At 37.6% G+C, this 18,925-nt stretch overlaps 1 protein-coding gene across 1 annotated transcript in view; it reads left to right on the forward strand.

Annotated features, from left to right (window-relative positions):
* LOC136866520 (multidrug resistance protein homolog 49) overlaps positions 1 to 18,925 on the forward strand; it is a 165,118-nt gene that overhangs the window by 117,889 nt on the left and 28,304 nt on the right. Inside the window, exons 7-17 of the mRNA XM_067143566.2 lie at positions 860 to 1,031; positions 3,148 to 3,272; positions 6,216 to 6,405; positions 7,542 to 7,766; positions 10,511 to 10,636; positions 10,731 to 10,934; positions 14,101 to 14,449; positions 15,375 to 15,493; positions 15,619 to 15,762; positions 15,923 to 16,027; positions 16,139 to 16,300. Of these exons, the coding sequence (XP_066999667.2) occupies positions 860 to 1,031; positions 3,148 to 3,272; positions 6,216 to 6,405; positions 7,542 to 7,766; positions 10,511 to 10,636; positions 10,731 to 10,934; positions 14,101 to 14,449; positions 15,375 to 15,493; positions 15,619 to 15,762; positions 15,923 to 16,027; positions 16,139 to 16,300 (1,921 nt within the window). The remainder of the gene's footprint in view (positions 1 to 859; positions 1,032 to 3,147; positions 3,273 to 6,215; positions 6,406 to 7,541; positions 7,767 to 10,510; positions 10,637 to 10,730; positions 10,935 to 14,100; positions 14,450 to 15,374; positions 15,494 to 15,618; positions 15,763 to 15,922; positions 16,028 to 16,138; positions 16,301 to 18,925) is intronic.

Genomic DNA, 18,925 nt, shown 5'->3' on the forward strand with positions numbered 1-18,925 from the left:
ATATGTCACCATTTCACACTTCTATGGCACTTACTTCTATATAAAGTTTTACACTCTGGTAAAATGCATTTCCCTATTGTATCCTTTTACAGATCTTCATGTCCAATCCTGCATCATTTCTCTACCCAAATACTTGAAACTTTCAACAATTTCAAGGTCTTTCAAGTTGAGCCTATAAGACATGGACATGCCCAGGGGTGAGGTAAGGGGGGTACAAAACCCTTCCAAAATAAAAGTTGACTTGACAAATTTAAACAGCATATATGGGTTTTGAAATGTATACAATAAATTAGAAATATTATAAAAACAAGTATTTGGAAACGAACAATTGAATTTAACCTATAAAGTCTGTGCCATCTTTAAATATTTCTGTATGAATATAGTTAACAAATTTACTGAAAACATAAATGAAAAATCAATTTCAGTAAGCATATAGAAATATTTTCTTGTTATCGAGATGCTACAAGGTTTGTAGAAAATGAATCAAACCTCTAAATATTTTTAATACTTACAGTGAAACTTATTGTTACCTCCATTTTAAAAGTAATGAATTTACCTTTCTTCTTCATTGAGTTGTAAAAGGTACTGCTCTGAAGCAATTCCAAACTTTTCATTCTGTAAAAACTATTTGAAAGTAAAAGAAATTGTTACTATTGGTTTTTTTTTTTTTTTTTTTTTTTTTTTTTCGGAAGCCTCTTCATCCCCCCCTCCTCTTCCCCAAATCCTAACCCCATCAGAAAAAAAATCCTGGGTACGGCCTTGCTACATGGCATGGTGTTTATAAAAATATTTTCAGACATTTGTATTGCATTACTAATAAAGGGACATTATTCATTATAATAATATATTTTTTCTTCAGGGATCTTGACAAACTGCAAGATGGAATTGGAGAGAAAGTTGGTATTTTCACTTACCAAATGGTAGCCTTCTTTGCCTCCATTGTTGTTGCATTCCTCCACGGATGGAAGTTAACCCTCGTGGTATTCAGCTGTGCCCCAATTATCATCATTGCTACAGCTATTGTGGCCAAGGTATGTGGAACAGTCTATAGATGATACAGAATACAATTAATACAAACCAGTTCTTTAAGAATCCTCTAGTCAAGCAGGTTTCTCTAATATAACTACTGAATTTTTACAAAACTGTTTGCATCTTTTTGACTGTCTCTGGAATATGCTGGTAAACTGAAATATATATGTGTGCATCAACAAAGTTTAACCTAGTGTTTTTGCTTAAGTTGCTGAAACTATAAGGAAGTGGATCTAGACATTACAAATATATTATGCATAAAATATCAATTATGTAATACAACATTCTGTGTGTCATCTTCATTATCTCTTTTTTAGCCTAATGGCCAAGCTCTGTTTATGACAGAACATTATATACTGTTCTGAAGATCATTTGCTTCATGGCCAATTTTGATGGCTGCAATTATTCTTAGATATAACATAATGCTTGCATGAGTTGCCTGATGATTCGTGGAAAGGAACAAAACAACACTGCATCACTTCATAACTGAAAACTTTGAAATTTAAGAAAGTAGTCACAGCTACAAAAGATAGACAGAACAGTAAACACCCTCTTAACCAGCCTTGGGTTAATCAGCCAACTGAGCAAATATTATTTCTGGCTTCCCACCATCTTAATTGCCTGCACTGCCTCCCACCCTGCCCTGCTTGGAGACCAGATGCTACTGGTTTCATATTTCATATTGCTTACAATAGCAGATGCCATTTTTAGTCTGTTCAGAAACCTAATAATATGTTTTGAAATATTGTTGAAAACCTCTTCAATTAAAGTACAGTACTGTCAATTTCTGGATAGGTCCTTTATTTTAATATTGTAAGTTTAATCGGTCATTTCGTTATCTGACCACGTGTCCAATCTCAAGCAGGCCAGTTCACTGTAGTTCATACTAATGATGATATACAAGAATACAGTGTATATTAACCTGCGAGTGGTTGCTATATGAGATTTTCTCTCATATTATTTTGTATTGTGAGTTTACTTCTCAGTGATGCAAGGGAGCTGACTGTTCCCTCTTCTAGCCAAGTTGATAACTGTCATGAGTAAGGCGATTCACATTTGAAGGGTAAGCATCCCCTCCTCTAGTCGGAACAAAGATTCGTAGGAGTTCGTGCATCCTCCTATGTGAGAGGTTCTCTCATCGCGCGACCAGTGGCCTTGGTGTTATGTTGAAGTCGAAAGGGGAAACTTTATCCCATTGTAAGCATTAGTATTTGATTTAAGTCACATGCAAAACATTCTCTACTTGCAGTTACTGATAAATGAGTCTTCAAAAATTATGAGTTGAGGAAGAACGCGAATGCTGGGTAATAAGCGCTGTTTCAAACTCCAGCTAACTCAAATGTTAGAGAGAAGACTATTGTACTTTATTCTTGCATTTGTATTGTGTGCCTGTCAGAAAGTTCCATATTAATGACAATGTTATTGATTTTACGTCCCAGTAACTACTTTTTATGGTTTTCGCAGATGCCGAGGTGCCAGAATTTTGTCCCACAGAAGTTCTTTTACATGTCAGTAAATTTATGGCTGATGTATCTGAGCACCCTCAAATACCACCAGACTTAGCCAGGATTGAACCTGCCAACTTGGGCATTCAGTCTGGCACTGTTGTGAATATTACGTACTGACATGTTTCTGAACTAATGACTAATTTCCATTGAGTAGTAATTTGTTTCTGTAATACACGGCTAAACATTTTCTTTTTTTTTAATAAAATATTCTAAAATGTATAATGCAGACTTTGCATCTCATTTCAGTAATTCACTTTCCTCTTATGCCCCATAAAATTGTGCAAGATATATTTATTTTAAATGAAGGTTAATGTGAGAGAAAGTCTCACGTGCGATCACTTATGTTGCAATACAAGCTAGTGACGACTCGCGAGTTAAATCTGTAGTCTCATTCAGGAAGAAGTATTTTTCCTTCACAGTTGAAGTTTGGATTATTAATGCATCAGTAATGTTTAAAGATATCAATCTTTATCAGTGTTTCATTGAAACTGCTGTTCTCTTCAATATATTCTCTCTAATTGCTGAAAAATATTTTCCCTATGCTGCTTTCCAATTAGAATATTTTAGTTCCTTGTATGAACTTTGTAACAATTAGTTGTAATTTCTCTAGGTACAAAGCTCATTGACTGCCCAAGAGTTAAACTCCTATGGATCTGCTGGAGCTGTGGTGGAAGAAGTACTTAGTGCAATACGAACTGTAGTGGCATTTGGTGGACAAGACAAGGAAGCAGATAGGTAAGAGAGAACAGTAGTGAAATTAACTTATGCATAATCACTCAAAAAAAGAATGAGCACATGCTCCTCACAGTTAATGTTTTATCAGGCTTAATTTTAATGATCACAACATAATTCACTTCCCATACAGATACAAGCTCTGTGGGTAACCACAACAAGCATTACAGTAGAACCTCGATAATTCAAAATCGGTTAATTCAAAATCTCTCCTAATTCGAAGCAGCTCTCGTTCCCGGAAACATGATGTAAGGTTTTGCATGTTATTTAAATTGTTTAATTCAAAATACGGATAATTCGTATTTCGAAGAACAATGTCGGTCCCGTTACCGAAATTGACTTTTAATTCAAAACTGCCTTTACATTTTGAAGAAAATAGCATTTTACAGAATAATTTAAATTCAAAATTTCTATGCGTCATGAAAGAACGCGTCTTCCGGAACGTGAAGGGGTAACTTTGCACACTTTCACCTACTTCGGCGTGTCTACAGTGTGCTTCATATCTGGTATGTTCCAGCAGAATCGTAATAATTATTTTGTATTCGGCATTTTAATGAACGCCACAATATCACGTAGCAGGCAGTGTGCGAAGAGATAGATCCACAAACGCTGGCGATGCCGGCAGTTGGCAAAAAAGCGCGGCTTATAGCCTGTAATCAGTTCATACGCACCAAACAATATTGTCATTGCCGATGAAACTGCATTATTTGTTTGTTTTATTTTTTTAAATGCTGAGGCCAAACGGACTTATGGTTTTAAAGTAGAGAATTGCCAGCCGGGAAATGTACTGTTGCTAACGCAGTGCACACGGAGGCGAGAGACTTCCTTCCCCTGTCATAGGAAAGTTGGAAAAGCTACGATGTTTTAAGGGCATCGGGCACTTTCCATGCAGACAGTACAGTAATCCAAAAGATAAAGTATTTGCACTGGGGAGCCAGCATAATTTTTCCTCGTCTTTGAATCATGTTTTTCTTCCTTTCGTTGCGTTAGGTTTTGTTTGTCATTGTTTTACACAAGTGCATTATTTGAATAATGTAAATGCACCTTGTTGGATAAATTTCTGAAATAGTGTTTTCCATGGCATTTGAAAAGTTTAAACTGAGAATCAAGGTGATTGCATGCATTAATGGGTCTTAGAAGTGCCATGGCGGGAAATCGTACAGGTATAGTCACTGTATTTACTGTTGTAATGTGGACGGAAGCAAGAGACTTTCTCCCCTAGTCATAGGAAGGTTCGATGAGACGCGATATTTTAAGGGCATCGGGTACTTTCCGTGCAAGCTCAAGGCATCTAAAATGCGTACAGTACAGTAATCCAATGAATAAAGCACTTGCACAGTGGAGCCAGTATAGATTTATCCTCGTCTTTGAATCATGTTTTCTTTCTTTTGATTTCATTGCATGAGCTTATGTTTGCCGGTGAGTTATCCAAGTGCATTATTTGAATTCTGTAAATGCACCTTGTTGGATACATTTTGGAAATAGTTTTTTTCCATGGCATTTGAGAGTTTTAAACTGTGAATCAAGGTTAATTGCATGCAGTAACGGGTCTTAGAATATATTGTGACGTCGCTAGGGTTGGCGTTTCCGAAGTACGTGTTGGCGGTTAATTCAAAATGACGTAATTCGAAGTCCAATTTTTGCGTCCCAATGACTTCGAATTAATGAAGTTTTACTGTATATCTATAGGTCCAATTATTTCTGAGAAGTGTACCTGCGAGGAGCTTACACAATACCATGCTCCCATTCTTTTTCTCAGTGACTGTACAACATTTTCAGTGTCTACCTAGTAATAAAAACTACAAAATGGGATTTCGTACAAAAATTTTTGATGACTGACTAGCCCTGGACAGGCCTGGATTAAGGATGCTTGGCACCCATGTATAGTTCATTTTGGTACTCCCTCCTATTGTATTATTGTGGTTTAACACTGCACTAACACATCTAAGGTTTTTGGCAATATTTCATTTTTAGTGAAGCCTACATGATAGCAATAAGGATTAAGGGTAGTAAATTACTACTCAGCGGCAGATGTGGAATGGGTTTCAGCCCACAAGTCGCCATGGCTAGTCTGTGGCCCGACAGCTTTGCACTCTGAACAACCAACCAAGCAGAGGAGGGGTGGCCACGGCTCTACCATGGTTCTATGCCTCTGCATTTGGGAGGCGGAGAGGGGCTGGTCCGCACCATTGGCTGCCCTGAGAATGGTTTTCTGTGGTTTCCATTCTCCTGCAGGTTATGACTTCCGCTTCTCTCGAAGGATGAGGCTTACGGTCTCCCATTCTTTTGATACTCGTATGTCCATAAAACATTAATCTTCTCTTCCTTAATGTTGATTGACATCTCTTCAAACTTTTCATAAAGCTCCTTGTTTGACCTTGGGCTGGAATGTGAATCCATCTCCAGGAACTTTCTTAGGCTTTAGAATTCCCCTCAAGAACTTCTTTTTTTAATTTCTCTTTCTCCAAAATTTAGATGTAAGGCTTTTCAGATATTTGCTATATAAAACCAGTGTTTCATATTCAACCTGCCTCATCAGACTAAAATTTTTTCGGGCAGTCAGGCCAAAGATGAAACACTGTTTTTATAGAGCAAATGCCTTTACATCTAATTTTTTATAACTCTATTGGTGTAAAAAATCTAATTCCCTCATCAAGAACTTAGACTTTTCATCTCCAAAATTCCGATTCTGGCTAAAGTTTCTGGCTTGACACTGGCATGACTGTTATGATAGTGTCTGTACTTGACCCGGTAGGGGAGTAATTTTGATTTGCACATTTCCATTTTTCTCGTCACCTCTTCAGTGGTAACTTTCTCGTCAACATTTTTAGATAGAAGTATTTTTTACATTTTTTATTACGCTATCTTTGACTTCCTCACATTTTCCGTTAAAAGCGTAATTTGTTGTGGTTTTCTCATGTGAATGTCTGTATATCCCTGTTGTAGGTATTTAGAAAAGCTCCAACCAGCTAAGAAGATGGGAACCAAGAGAGGCATGTTCTCAGGATTTGGAGCAGCTGTTATGTGGTTTATCACTTATTGTAGTTATGCCCTTGCCTTCTGGTATGGAGTTACTCTCATCTTAGATTCAAGAGGACAGGAATATATTGAATACACTCCTGGAATTCTAATCATAGTAAGCACTCACTGTATTTTATGTTATCTATGCAAAATAATGATAATTTTTTTGGTACACGTCAGATTATTGTTTCAGGATTTTTCTATGCAGGGTGATCGGAAACAATGTGAACCGGTTATAAAGGCATTAGAGGGTTAATCATACTGATAAATAATTTGAGAATAATCATTTGAAATCTTGTGTCGTCATTTTATCAGCTGCTGAAGTTAGCCAATCAGATTGCCTCACGGGCAAATTCAAATGTGCTTCACAAGTCGGTGTTGCTAAACCTTGACCGGCGTGAAAGCCATGTTGAGAAACCAGCATCAAACACAAACACATGGAGGGTTCTAGCCGGTGACACCGTAGCTTAATTGCTATGGCGCTATATTGTCACCTCGGAGGTCCATGTTCAAATCCCTCCCCTGGAAAACATTATTTGCTCGAGTGATGCTCTCAAGCCCATCTTAAGCCATGTGCAGATTTAGCAACATAGTAAGATGAAGCCCATTCTAATTTGCCCACGAAGCGATATGATTGGCTAAATTCAACAGATGATAAAATGACAGCAGCATGATATATCAAATTAAAACCCAAACCCCATGGCACTACAGTCCTTGAAGGGCTTTGGCCTACCAAGCTACCACTGCTCAGCCCAAAGGCCTGCAGATGACAAGGTGTCATGTGGTCAGCACGACTAATCCTCTCGGCCATTATTCTTGGCTTTCTAGACCGGGGCCGCTATCTCACCGTCAGATAGCTCCTCAATTCTAATCACGTAGGCTGAGTGGACCTCGAACCAGCCCTCAGGTCCAGGTAAAAATCCCTGACTTTTCTGGGAATCAAACCCGGGGCCTCCGGGTAAGAGGCAGGCACACTACCCCTACACCATGGGGCTGGCATATCAAATTATTCTTTTCAAATTATTTATCAGTATGACCAACCCTCTAACGCTCATATACCCAGTTCACGTTGTTTCCGATCACCCTGTATATATATGGCAAAATTTTCTTGTTAAATAACATAGATTCCATGATTTCCTAACATGAAACCTCCCATCTTCTAATAAAATTATTGTTGTTCATGTAATCCAATTACTGCTACTTTTTGCATAAAGAAAATTATTAAAATATTCTTGTATCTCTAATTTCTAGGTGTTATTTGGAATGCTTGGAGGAGCTCTGAACATGGGTATGGCCCTGCCTCATATTGAGGCTTTTAACATGGCTCGAGGTGCAGCAGCTGTTGTGTTTGCTGTTATAGAACGTGTTCCGCAGATCGATAGTCTTGGTGAAGGTGGACTGCAGCCAGATAAACTGGGTGGAGACATTGAATTCAAAGATGTTCACTTCCAATATCCTGCTCGTCCTGAGGTTAAGGTAAGTGTTTTGACTATAATAATTTAAAGAATTTAAGAATTTGTCATTCACTGCCATAAAACATAACGCTGTATTTTAGCTGCTGGGAATAAGTTTAATTTATTTGAAATTTAGGCATAATGCCAATGTTATAAAAATGAGGCTTTTTATTTCAGTAACAGATAGGAACAAACAAATGTCAAATAAAGCCATAGATAGAGATGATGAAATAGAGAAAGGGTGAAACCCGTGTCGACATATAGAATGCTGTATTTGCTCGTTTGTGTATATCTCGCCATCACATATATCGTGAACCCTAATGTTTAATATGGAATTGGGGTAGAAAAATAATCTCCACTTATATCTCACATCAGTTTTTCTTTGTGTCTATATAAATATGACAAGGTACACCCTCGGGCAAGGATGCCTGCTCTCAGCTCAAGGTTGAATAGTCTCGCTTAATCCTCCCTTTACTTTAGTTTCATCAGCTGTTGTCTCACCCTGTTTGATAAAAGGCAGGTAGATAATTTCAGACTGTAGTGTGTTCTCTGGCGTAATGAGCTAGATGACACTACTGAATGGCTGTAATTTCAGTAAACCAGTATACAGCACATGCAAAATATCAGGTGTATTGCGATGTCGCAGTTTGCTTTCCAGCATGACTTCACTTATAAGGGGGTTATGGAGTTCAAGATTTAAGGTGACTTTTAAAATTTGAGTGGTGCAATTTGCAGAGAATCACGGTAATCGTGCAGTGGGTCAGGAATTTAAGTGGCAAAGTTTAAAGTAACGATGTTAAATGTTCATTAAATAGTTTCAGCTGTGTTTGTAAATTTAAGAAATATGCATATACAGTAACATGACAAATGCTGGTAGTAGGCCTTTTATTTTTCTACCAATGAAATTCTACAACCTTTAATACTTTTGTTAATATTTACAAAGTTGTTATGCAACATAATAAAATGCAATCTATTATACAAAATCACGAGGATTTATTACTTTAAAAAAAATAATTTAATTCTAATCAAGTTTGATTTACTTTACTTACTTTCTGAGAAAGGAAACATCAAAGAAGAAATTTTGGAGAGAATAGGAAATTGCTCAAAATTTTATTACTGTGTATCAGACATAATTAGAAATTGAAAATTACCTATGAAAGCAAAAATCATGATAATTATATTAAATCATATTATTTGGCAATATTGATCTATGGATCTGAATGTTGGACTTGGACAAAAAAGATCTGAACAGATTACAAGCAACAGAGATGCACTTTCTGCAAGGGATCTTGGGTAAAACGAGGAGGGACAAGATAAGAAATGAAACAATATGAAATACGGTAGAGATCAACCCCCTAAAAGAAACTATGGAGAGAAATAGGCTGAAAGGGTTCGGCTAAGTCGAAAGAATAGGACAAGAAAGATTGCCAAGAAGAGCTCTGGAATGGACAGAATCTGGAAAAAGACCAATTGGAAGGCCACGAACAAGATGGAGGAATCAGGGGGAGGATGATGTAAATCATAGAGGACAACAATGGGAGACAGGGGTGAATGATAGGCTGTGCAGGGGGTCAGGTGGGGGGGATGATTGGAAGAGGCTCTGTGAACGACCTGCAGAAGAAGAAGAAGACAAGCTTTTCAGTCTGTCGGAAACACTAATTTTAACACACATAAACTGTAACATAACTGTAAAAAAAAAAAAAAAAAATCTGTTAAACAAAGAATGACATGTCAACACTGAAAAGTATGGCTTCCTTCTTAAAACATCTAATTTTTTAAAGCTCGAATATTAAGAAAAAAAGTGCAAGAAGTACATGAGTAAATATGTTTACACCAAGGATTTATTCAAGACTTGAAGTCTCCATCCAGTCGACAAATCAAAATCATCAAATGCCCCCACTCCATATGATCATTGCGAAGAAATTTGGAAATGAACCCCCAAAGTTTTGGCATGCAATCTGATGATTAGAAATAGTATACTAGCCCCTCCCCTACTCTGCTGGCCATCATTCAGAGGTGTAGAATTTCTCCACCAATGACGCTCACACTGGCTAACTGCTGTGTTAGATTATCGAGACTTGCCATGTTATTGATCATGAGCACCAGGCAGCCTGCAAAGTTAATTTTTCCACATGGTTAGAGCCCTGCACGCATGCAGATATGCATGAAGTTAGTGTCTTGGCGGATGCAAACTATATGGTAGTGCAGATAATTTTGCTGATAATTTCTAAATAATGACTGTTACTGATTTTCAGTCAGGTATACTCTTATTTTTGCTTGTTGTTAGGCACCCTTGACAGTGGTATGGGAGAATGGTGATATATAAAAAGCCTTGAGACCATAAAGCCTTAAATCTTACCTAAGCTTAACTGGCTCCTGCCAATAATTAGTGGAAGGAAGGAACAAAGGTCAATACATCTGTAGTTGTCGCAAGAGAAAATGCCTGATAAACCTGTGACTGTAGGGGTTCTGGTGCCAGGTGTCAGGCCTATTATATTATGTTAACAGATACAGTATATCTATTTCAATACCTTGGGTGTAATATACTGTAATTAAATATTTACACTATCCATGGATAACCATTTGTGGATGCGGATAACCATTTACAGATGCGGGTGCTGATAAAGGATGTGCGGATGCAGATATTATTTTGTATATCCGCGCAGGGCTCTACATATGGTGTATAATGTGGGATTCTTTGTATACATTAACTTTTCTTTTTTCTAAAAGCTCATACTGTACTAAGTTACATATTTTGTTTTTCAGGTGTTGCAAGGATTGAATTTAAAGATCAAGCATGGTGAAACAGTTGCCCTCGTAGGCAGCTCTGGTTGTGGCAAGTCAACTGTCGTGCAACTGGTTCAAAGGTTTTATGACCCCTCACAAGGATTGGTATGTGTTTAATTAGTCCAGTTTGAATGAAATCTATCTTTATTTCCCGATGTGAGGTTCTGTAACTCATTTTTTTATTTTTTTTATTTTGTAGGTTATGCTGGATGGAATAGATGTGAAAACGCTTAATGTTGGTTGGCTTCGGAACAATATAGGAGTGGTTGGACAGGAACCTGCCCTGTTTGCTACTACAATTGCAGAAAATATTCGTTATGGGAGGGAGGATGCCTCTCTTCAAGATATCGAACTTGCAGCGAAACAAGCTAATGCTCATGACTTCATCAGCAAACTGCCTCAGGTATAACTCAAGTTGATATCTCGATACTTCCCGTCATTGAAATACTGGCCTCTGTCAGTGCATTTCTGTTGTTACACCTGTGCAATCACTGAAAACGGAAAATTGACTGAAAATATGCTTCTTCCACATACATTTCTAATGCAATCAGTCAGATGGTTACAAGTACACTCACCAGCAAAATGAATGAACCACTTGAATTTTCAAAGGAAAAAGCATGTGTTCAGTTGTGAAACATTAATTTTATTATTTACATTGATTATTTTCATGAAAAAATATGAGTAACTAAGAGTAACAATAACAGACAGATAACATTACTTAGAATTTATCATGAAAATAATCAATATAAATAATAAAATAAATATTTTAAAATTTAACATGCTTTTTTCTTTGAAAATTCAAGTGATTCATTCATTTTGCCAGTCAGTGAAATATGGTAAACTAGGTTATTTGACACATATATTCCTTTCCAATACTTATACCATATTCTCCTGTTGAGATACTTTTCTCCTTTTGTGTTTGTCCTGTGTTACTTATCTTTTATCACTCATATATATCTTTATCCTATGTTTCTTCCCTTTTCCTGTATTTATCCAGCTTTCTTCTTATCTTACACTTCCTGCATCAAGACTGAAGAACTATCAAAATGGCCCCTCAATGAATGTTGATTCCCACCGTCCTGATGAAGCTGGGGGCTGAGAAGAGATGGCTGTAGAACAGCCTACCTATCATTCGAAGCTGGCAGTGTTTGAAGATGTCGTGTTTTTCTCCTCTTACTGTTGCTCCCTCTCCCACACTGACTGCTATTGCATATGTTATGTGCTCTTTTCCTTGGTCCTCTTTCTCTATATATGATTTGGCAAACTAGGGTACTGTAGGTTAGAACCAAATATATTTGAACCAAGAATGTTAACACTTTCAACACTACCATATTTTAACATGGACCCTGGGAGTGAACTGGGTCTTTTACTTGAATTTTAATATATATATATTTTTTTTTTTTGCTAGTTGTTTTACGTCGCACTGACACAGATAGGTCTTATGGCGACGATGGGACAGGAAAGGGCTAGGAGTGGGAAGGAAGCGGCCGTGGCCTTAATTAAGGTACAGCCCCAGCATTTGCCTGGTGTGAAAATGGGAAACCACAAAAAACCATTTTCAGGGCTGCCAACAGTGGGGCTCGAACCTACTATCTCCCGAATACTGGATACTGGCCGCACTTAAGCGACTGCAGATATCGAGCTCGGTGAATTTTAATATATTATTACGCAATAACAAAACATAGTATATATTTGATTTTTTATCATATAAAGGTAGCAGCCATCCAGAACAAAGATGTTATTAATCAAGAAGTACATATCTAAAGTATTTTCATTATACTAGTCTTATGAAAAACATTTTAAAATGCACGAGAAAAAGCTTTTACATTTAAGTTTTACCAATAAGCCTGCTCAAACACTAAAAACGATTCATTTAATATGGCTACTTAAGCTACAAAAGGGGCTGCCTGGCCAAGGTGGTAAAGGCGTACTCGGTTCACCCGGAAGGACATGGGCTTGATTCCCCGTCAGGAAGTCGAAAGATTTAAGAAACAAGATTTCCACTTCCGGAGGTGCAAATGGCCCTGAAGTTCACTCAGTCTACACCAAAAATGAGTACCAGGTTAATTCCTGGGAGCAAAGGCGGCCAGGCATAGAGCTAACCACTCCACCCCACCAAGTGCCGAGGTTACGGATAGGGGAAGCCTTTACCTTCCACCCCTCCAAGGCCTTCATGGCCTTTACGGAGATGACTTCACGTTTTTTCTTTTTAACTTAAGCTACAAATAAACACATGTACATTTGAAATACAAAATTTACTTATTTAGGAGTAGTTTGTTTTGGTATAGTAGCCTGAAAACATTGGGCACTCGTTACACCACTACCAGATCGTGGTACAGTCTGGTATCAGCCTGCATCTCTTTGTTTAAACAAAAAAATAAGCCCAAATTTCAGGAGAGGTAAAGTATTTCTATCGTTTGTATTCAGAGTTAAATAATGCAGCTAAAAATACTCGCACTCGAAAGTGACGTAACAAATAAAAATCTTGCCTGAAGTATCCCTTGATATGTTATCTGGTTCGTAAACAGAGTATATGTCACTTGTCATTTATTTCTGAACCTGCTTCCTCCGATGAAATATCCAAGATATCACTATCATTGAGGACATGTTTGTACAGTAACATAGCTGACAGCATGACATATTTGGCACGCTCAGCACACAGCACATCAAATGCTTCGGTAGAGGTCATGGCAAAGAGAAACTACCCTTTTTATCATTTAGGTTTGATCTTCCCGATAACTGCTGCATTCTAGTGGACACTAGATAAATTACTACCTCCAGGCAAGGGATGGAATACGTATGGGATATGTGCAGCTGTCTATATACAAGCAAGAAAATCATGCTTGTATGGTCTATGGGTGCTGTCCATAACCAGGAAAGCAGTGCGCCTGTATCTCATACGGGCACAGTGTTGACAGCTATAGTTATGAATATTACGATTATTGTAACAACTTAGGCTTCATGCTTTAAAATGTAATTCAATTCAAACTCTGGTACCCTGACTTTAGGAGGAACCTGTCCCAGTTCCAGATCAAGAAAGCAATAGGTTGTTAATATTGTTGAAGATGTCTCACAACATTTAGTTCACATGTACAATGCAGTAGAGCCCCTATGATCCAAGATAATGTAGACCGAGGCCACCTCTGATAATCAAAAGCAAACTCCTTCATTGATTAACCAGTATTGAAGAACACATATTGAATCACCACATTATACAGATATGATCGTTGTGAGGAAGTTCACTTTCAGTTGAGATGAAATTAATTTTTCTCATCAGTGCAATGGCTCAATTAGCTACTCATGGTGCAAGTTATATCAGGAATATACAAAAACAAATTTCATATAAATAAGAGAAGCTCTTTGTATCAAATTCATCCATATTACTCCTCAGTACTATGAGATATGTACATTTAGAAATATGAAAGACCTTTCATCTTTTGTTCATTTGAAGAGAAATAGAAGCATTCCAACTTACCCAGTAAAATGTCATTATTTTCTTCCTTGTATCACCTGAATAATCTATAAAATAAATGTTTCTTGGAGTTAAGGTATTATTTTTTCTAATCCAGGGATATGAAACCATGGTTGGTGAACGTGGAGCTCAGCTGTCTGGAGGCCAGAAGCAACGTATTGCTATAGCTCGTGCTTTAGTCAGACATCCTGGGATCCTGCTATTAGATGAAGCTACTTCTGCCCTGGATCTGCACAGCGAGTCCATCGTGCAAGATGCGTTAGATAGAGCCAGCCAGGGACGAACCACAATAATTGTAGCTCATAGACTTTCTACTATTAAAAATGCCGATCGTATTGTTTGTTTGTCTGGTGGTCAAGTGGTTGAGCAGGGAACACACAGAGAATTGATGGAGCTCAAGGGACATTACCACTCTTTGGTTACTGCCAATGATGCAAGGCATGAAGGTGAGATGTTCCAGAGAATTTATTTTAAAGTCAGTTTTACCCTGATTGTTTAATTGATAGCGAGATCAAAAGGAAATTAATTTTAGTGTGTAGAATATACATGCAATTTGAAAGCTCTCATCATAAAACATTGTTTGACTTCTATAAGAGAAATGCATGAAATATAAAGTACAGTCTCCGTAATCTGTTCCTCATGGGACCGTAGGCATGTTGGATTACTGTAAAGCAGAGGTTATTGAATCATCATAATCATCATTATCTTCATTCTTCCCGCTTATCCAACTCCTGCCAAGTTGATGCATTTATGGCACTTCTCCACATTCCACTTGTGTCGGCACTGAATGGTTAAGATATCTGTTACTTATATGAGACAAGATGTGTCTACATAATAAGATGACTTCCAACTCTTTTGCAGATTCTCATTTCCCTGGCTCATTTTCCTTGACATTGTCCATATCTCAGCTGCATAAGTTAATTTAGGTGCATAATGCATTTTGTACATTACTGTATCTCTTTATACTTCCTTGGTACGTCCTTATTCCAGACAGTGTTTGCATTGCCCTGTTGCATCCTCTTGCTAATTGCCATGTCCCGCCTTGTATTGTGCATTAATTCACTTAATCAACTTCAGTTCGTGAATCAAGTGTAAAAAACAACACAATATTCACTTGAGTTCAAATCATTCACAATTGCACTTATGTTGTTACTGTTCTGCCCATGGTTTCTATAAATTCTAGGTATTGCCTGAGAAATACTAGCTCCTTAAATTTGATTCTGATTTGTAGCTTGCATTCAAGTTGTATTCCTCTCTTTTCCTTAGTTGTAAGGTCAGCTGGTCATGTCAGCACTAAATGGTTAAGATATTTGTTACTTATATGAGACAAGATGTGTCTACTTAATAAGACAATTTCTAACTCTTTTGCAGATTCTCAGACTCATCCAGAGGGTGACACTGAGATTATCGGTGACTCTGCAGCAGCAATGATAAACAGACAGCTTTCTGTGATTTCAGCTCATGAAGATACTGAAGTTGTACCTGAAGAGGTATGGTTGTTCCTAATATTGCTAAACTGAAAGTGTTGTGAATTTTGTTTTACAATTTATTTTCAGGAAATTATTGTTTGTAAACTTCTTCCTCATAGCTAATTTTTTTTGTCTTCTCCCTTTAGGAAGGAGATTATGAAGTATCTATGGTACGCATCTTGGGCATGAATAAACCTGAATGGCCATACATCTTGGTGGGTTGCATAGCTTCTGGCCTTGTTGGTGCTACTTTCCCAATGTTTGCTGTTTTGTTTGGGGAAGTTTATGGGGTATGTCATAAATACAGTAATTTCCTTTCAATATCTAAATGAATAATTTTAAATATTTCTTTAATGAATATGCTCTGCATTATACAATATCCTTACTACGTAAATTGAAATTTTAATATGATTATAAGCAATTATTTATGTAGAGTATTTGCTCCTTTAGGTCCTATCATTGCCTGATGAGGAAGAAGTGCGATCTCAAACTAATATTTACAACATTCTTTTCCTGGGTATCGGAGTCATTGCTGGCCTGGGCAGTTTCTTGCAGGTAAAGTTTCATATGTCTATTCTGAGTACGTTGCTATAATATACCTCCTTTTCTTCACAAAATGTCGCACAAAATTCATCATCAAATAATGTGCTCTTCTTTTGTTTCCAGTCATACATGTTCAGCATTGCTGGGGTTCGTCTTACCACACGCCTACGAATTAATGTATTCAAAGCTATGCTGAATCAAGAAATGGCTTGGTTTGATGATGAAAAACATCGAGTTGGTGCTCTTTGTGCTCGACTATCAGGAGATGCCACTAGCGTACAAGGGGTATGCTTGAACATTGTAAATTATGTATAGTTTGGGTATCATTTGTGGAACAAAATAATCTAAGGCTCCTATTTTGGATGAACTTTTAAAAATTGGGTTGTATCCTACATCTTAACAGGATCCTATTATTCCTATTAAACATTCAGGTTAATGTATGTGGATTGCGAGTTTTAACCTTTTTGATGCCAGATTGTAATGTAGTGGTTGCACTAAGAATGCCAATACAATTTTAATGAAAATGCACACACTAAGGAAAAACATTCTCCTACTTACATTTTTGGAGGTAAATCCCTGTTTTTTTTTTTTTTTCACAGCACACAGGTGAATAGAGAAGACAAAAGTGTCACTATAATTGCAATAGAGTTTCATTTTCTTACTTTAAAAATGTTTGAATTTTTTATTATTTTTTTGAAAAATGTAAATTTAAAATTTGACCTTTTACTAAAGTAGTGTATTTTTATCATGGGTGTTATGCCTTTCTGAGAATATTCACTTAATTTTGAACAAAAAATCTAAAGATTTTTGTAATTCTTGATACTAGTTTTTCAGAATGACAAATTTTTACAAAATTATGCACATGCAGGTTAAATACACAATGACCTCCAGTATTAGGTGGATTATCTGTGTCACCTGTAACTTCCTCCCAGTCACTGTTCGAACTATCAACAGAATCGGAGGAAACTTCTGTCAGTTCGCATTCACTTTCAGAGCTACTTGGAATTATTCCTGCCTGCGTCAGAGATACATTCGTCACATGGCATTTCCTAGACAGCGGACTTGCAGAAATATCACTCTTGTCAGAAGATGCAAAGTCGTCGCTGTCATCGGGCGATAAATCGCTCTCTAATGAAACACTAAATGTTAAAACATTGCATATTTCATCCTCTTTCATATACTTAGCCATCTTTACACTATTGGAGGTAAATAAACAAACATATAAACAAGCAAGATAACAAGCAAGTGACACGAAGAAGCAGAGTGCAGGGCTACCACACGCGAAACTTGCAATGCATCAACAGAAAGCTTTTTTCCTCTGTTTGGTTGGCCATCAGAGTGCAGAACTATTGGACCACGGACCACCCATGGCCACTTGTGGACCAAGATCCACTCTGCATTTGCTGATCTGCCTTCTATATACAGTAGGTACAAACACGTTGTGTTTTAAATGAGTTTCCATTCTCTTTGACTAGAGTTTTTTTATCTAGGTCACAGCAAAGCCAATTACACATGATAACGTCACCGAAGGCAGCAGAATTTTTCCTCATAATAGACATCTTGTGAATATCTATGGCCATAAAATTGAGTGCTAAATCAGCGACCACTTTGTTGGACTTAGGTCTTGATAGGTGGGGCTGTCTTGTGACATGGTATGGGAATGTTGAGTGCTGCATCAGCTGCCATATTGTTGGACTTAGATCGTGATGCTACATATTTCTTTTGATTTATCGGAACTCTTTATCTCCCGTGTGGGTAGAGTTGCATGTTGTAAGAGGCAACCAAAGAATCTGCACTCACTCTGTCGTCTTAAAAGCCCAAAAACATATCCATGGTCCAGTTCTTTTCCGTATAGCATATAAATTTATATATATTTTAATTACAGTAATTACTGAGTAGGAATCTTTGTAGAAATCCAGGCATTTTGTGTTGTGTAAAGGTATCAATTAAAATGTTAACCCAGATAGAAAAGAAACAAAATAATGTGACAATGGAAAGCAACTAAACAACTAGGATGCATTGAAGAGACTGATGAGCGTAAATAAAATTGCGATAGATACAAACGTTGGGTGAATGCCAGTTGGAGGTAAAGGTAAGAAGACATCAGATATTGAGTCCTTGTGTGTGAAATGAAGTGGTAGGACTACTGAAAATCTGAAGTTCAGAGACAGAGGGAGATTAATGTGAAAGAATAGACAAAGGTGGTATATTTGTCAGTGCGCGTGAAACCATGACACAGGTCACGAGATGTTATTTTATAGGGCAGATAAAAAAGAGAGAAGAAATGAACAGGAAAGAGACCACAAGAAACACCTCAAAAGAGTTGAATGAAGTGGACGAAAGTATGTAGAAGAGAGGAGATGGGATGGATAAGAGTTCTCATTTCATACCCGGAGAGGGTTCGTCAGACCTTCTAGACAGTAACGCGGTCTCTAAGACCAGGGAAATTTGTGGTGGTGGTGTATGTCCATGGCCTACAACAGGAAACTGTCCTGGCATTCACCTTAGTGTAGGAGAATGAAAAACCATAGAAAACCATTCTCATGACAGCTAACGGTGGGAACCAGTCCCTCTCCAGCTCCCGAATGAAGTGGTGTAGAGCTCTGCCCACCGGTCCTTTGCTTGGTTCGTTGGTCGGAACGCAGAACTCTCTGGCCACAGTCCAGCCGCGCCCACGTATAGGCCAAAGCCTACCCTGCATCTTCCCAGAAGTGAGGAAGAAATATTGGAAGCAGGAACAGTAGTAGAGAGACAGAAATTGATGGAGGCCTTTTGATTGATAACCTGGGGTGGTGATGATGGTGATTCTTTTAAGAGTAAATACAACTGGGGAACCATCCTCATTCATAACCTGGCCCAAGAGAGAACTGGAAATGGAAAGAAGACAAGGAAGAAATTATTTTTAGACTG

Source organism: Anabrus simplex, chromosome 3 (assembly GCF_040414725.1).
Source record: "Anabrus simplex isolate iqAnaSimp1 chromosome 3, ASM4041472v1, whole genome shotgun sequence".
Classification (NCBI taxonomy): domain Eukaryota; kingdom Metazoa; phylum Arthropoda; class Insecta; order Orthoptera; family Tettigoniidae; genus Anabrus; species Anabrus simplex.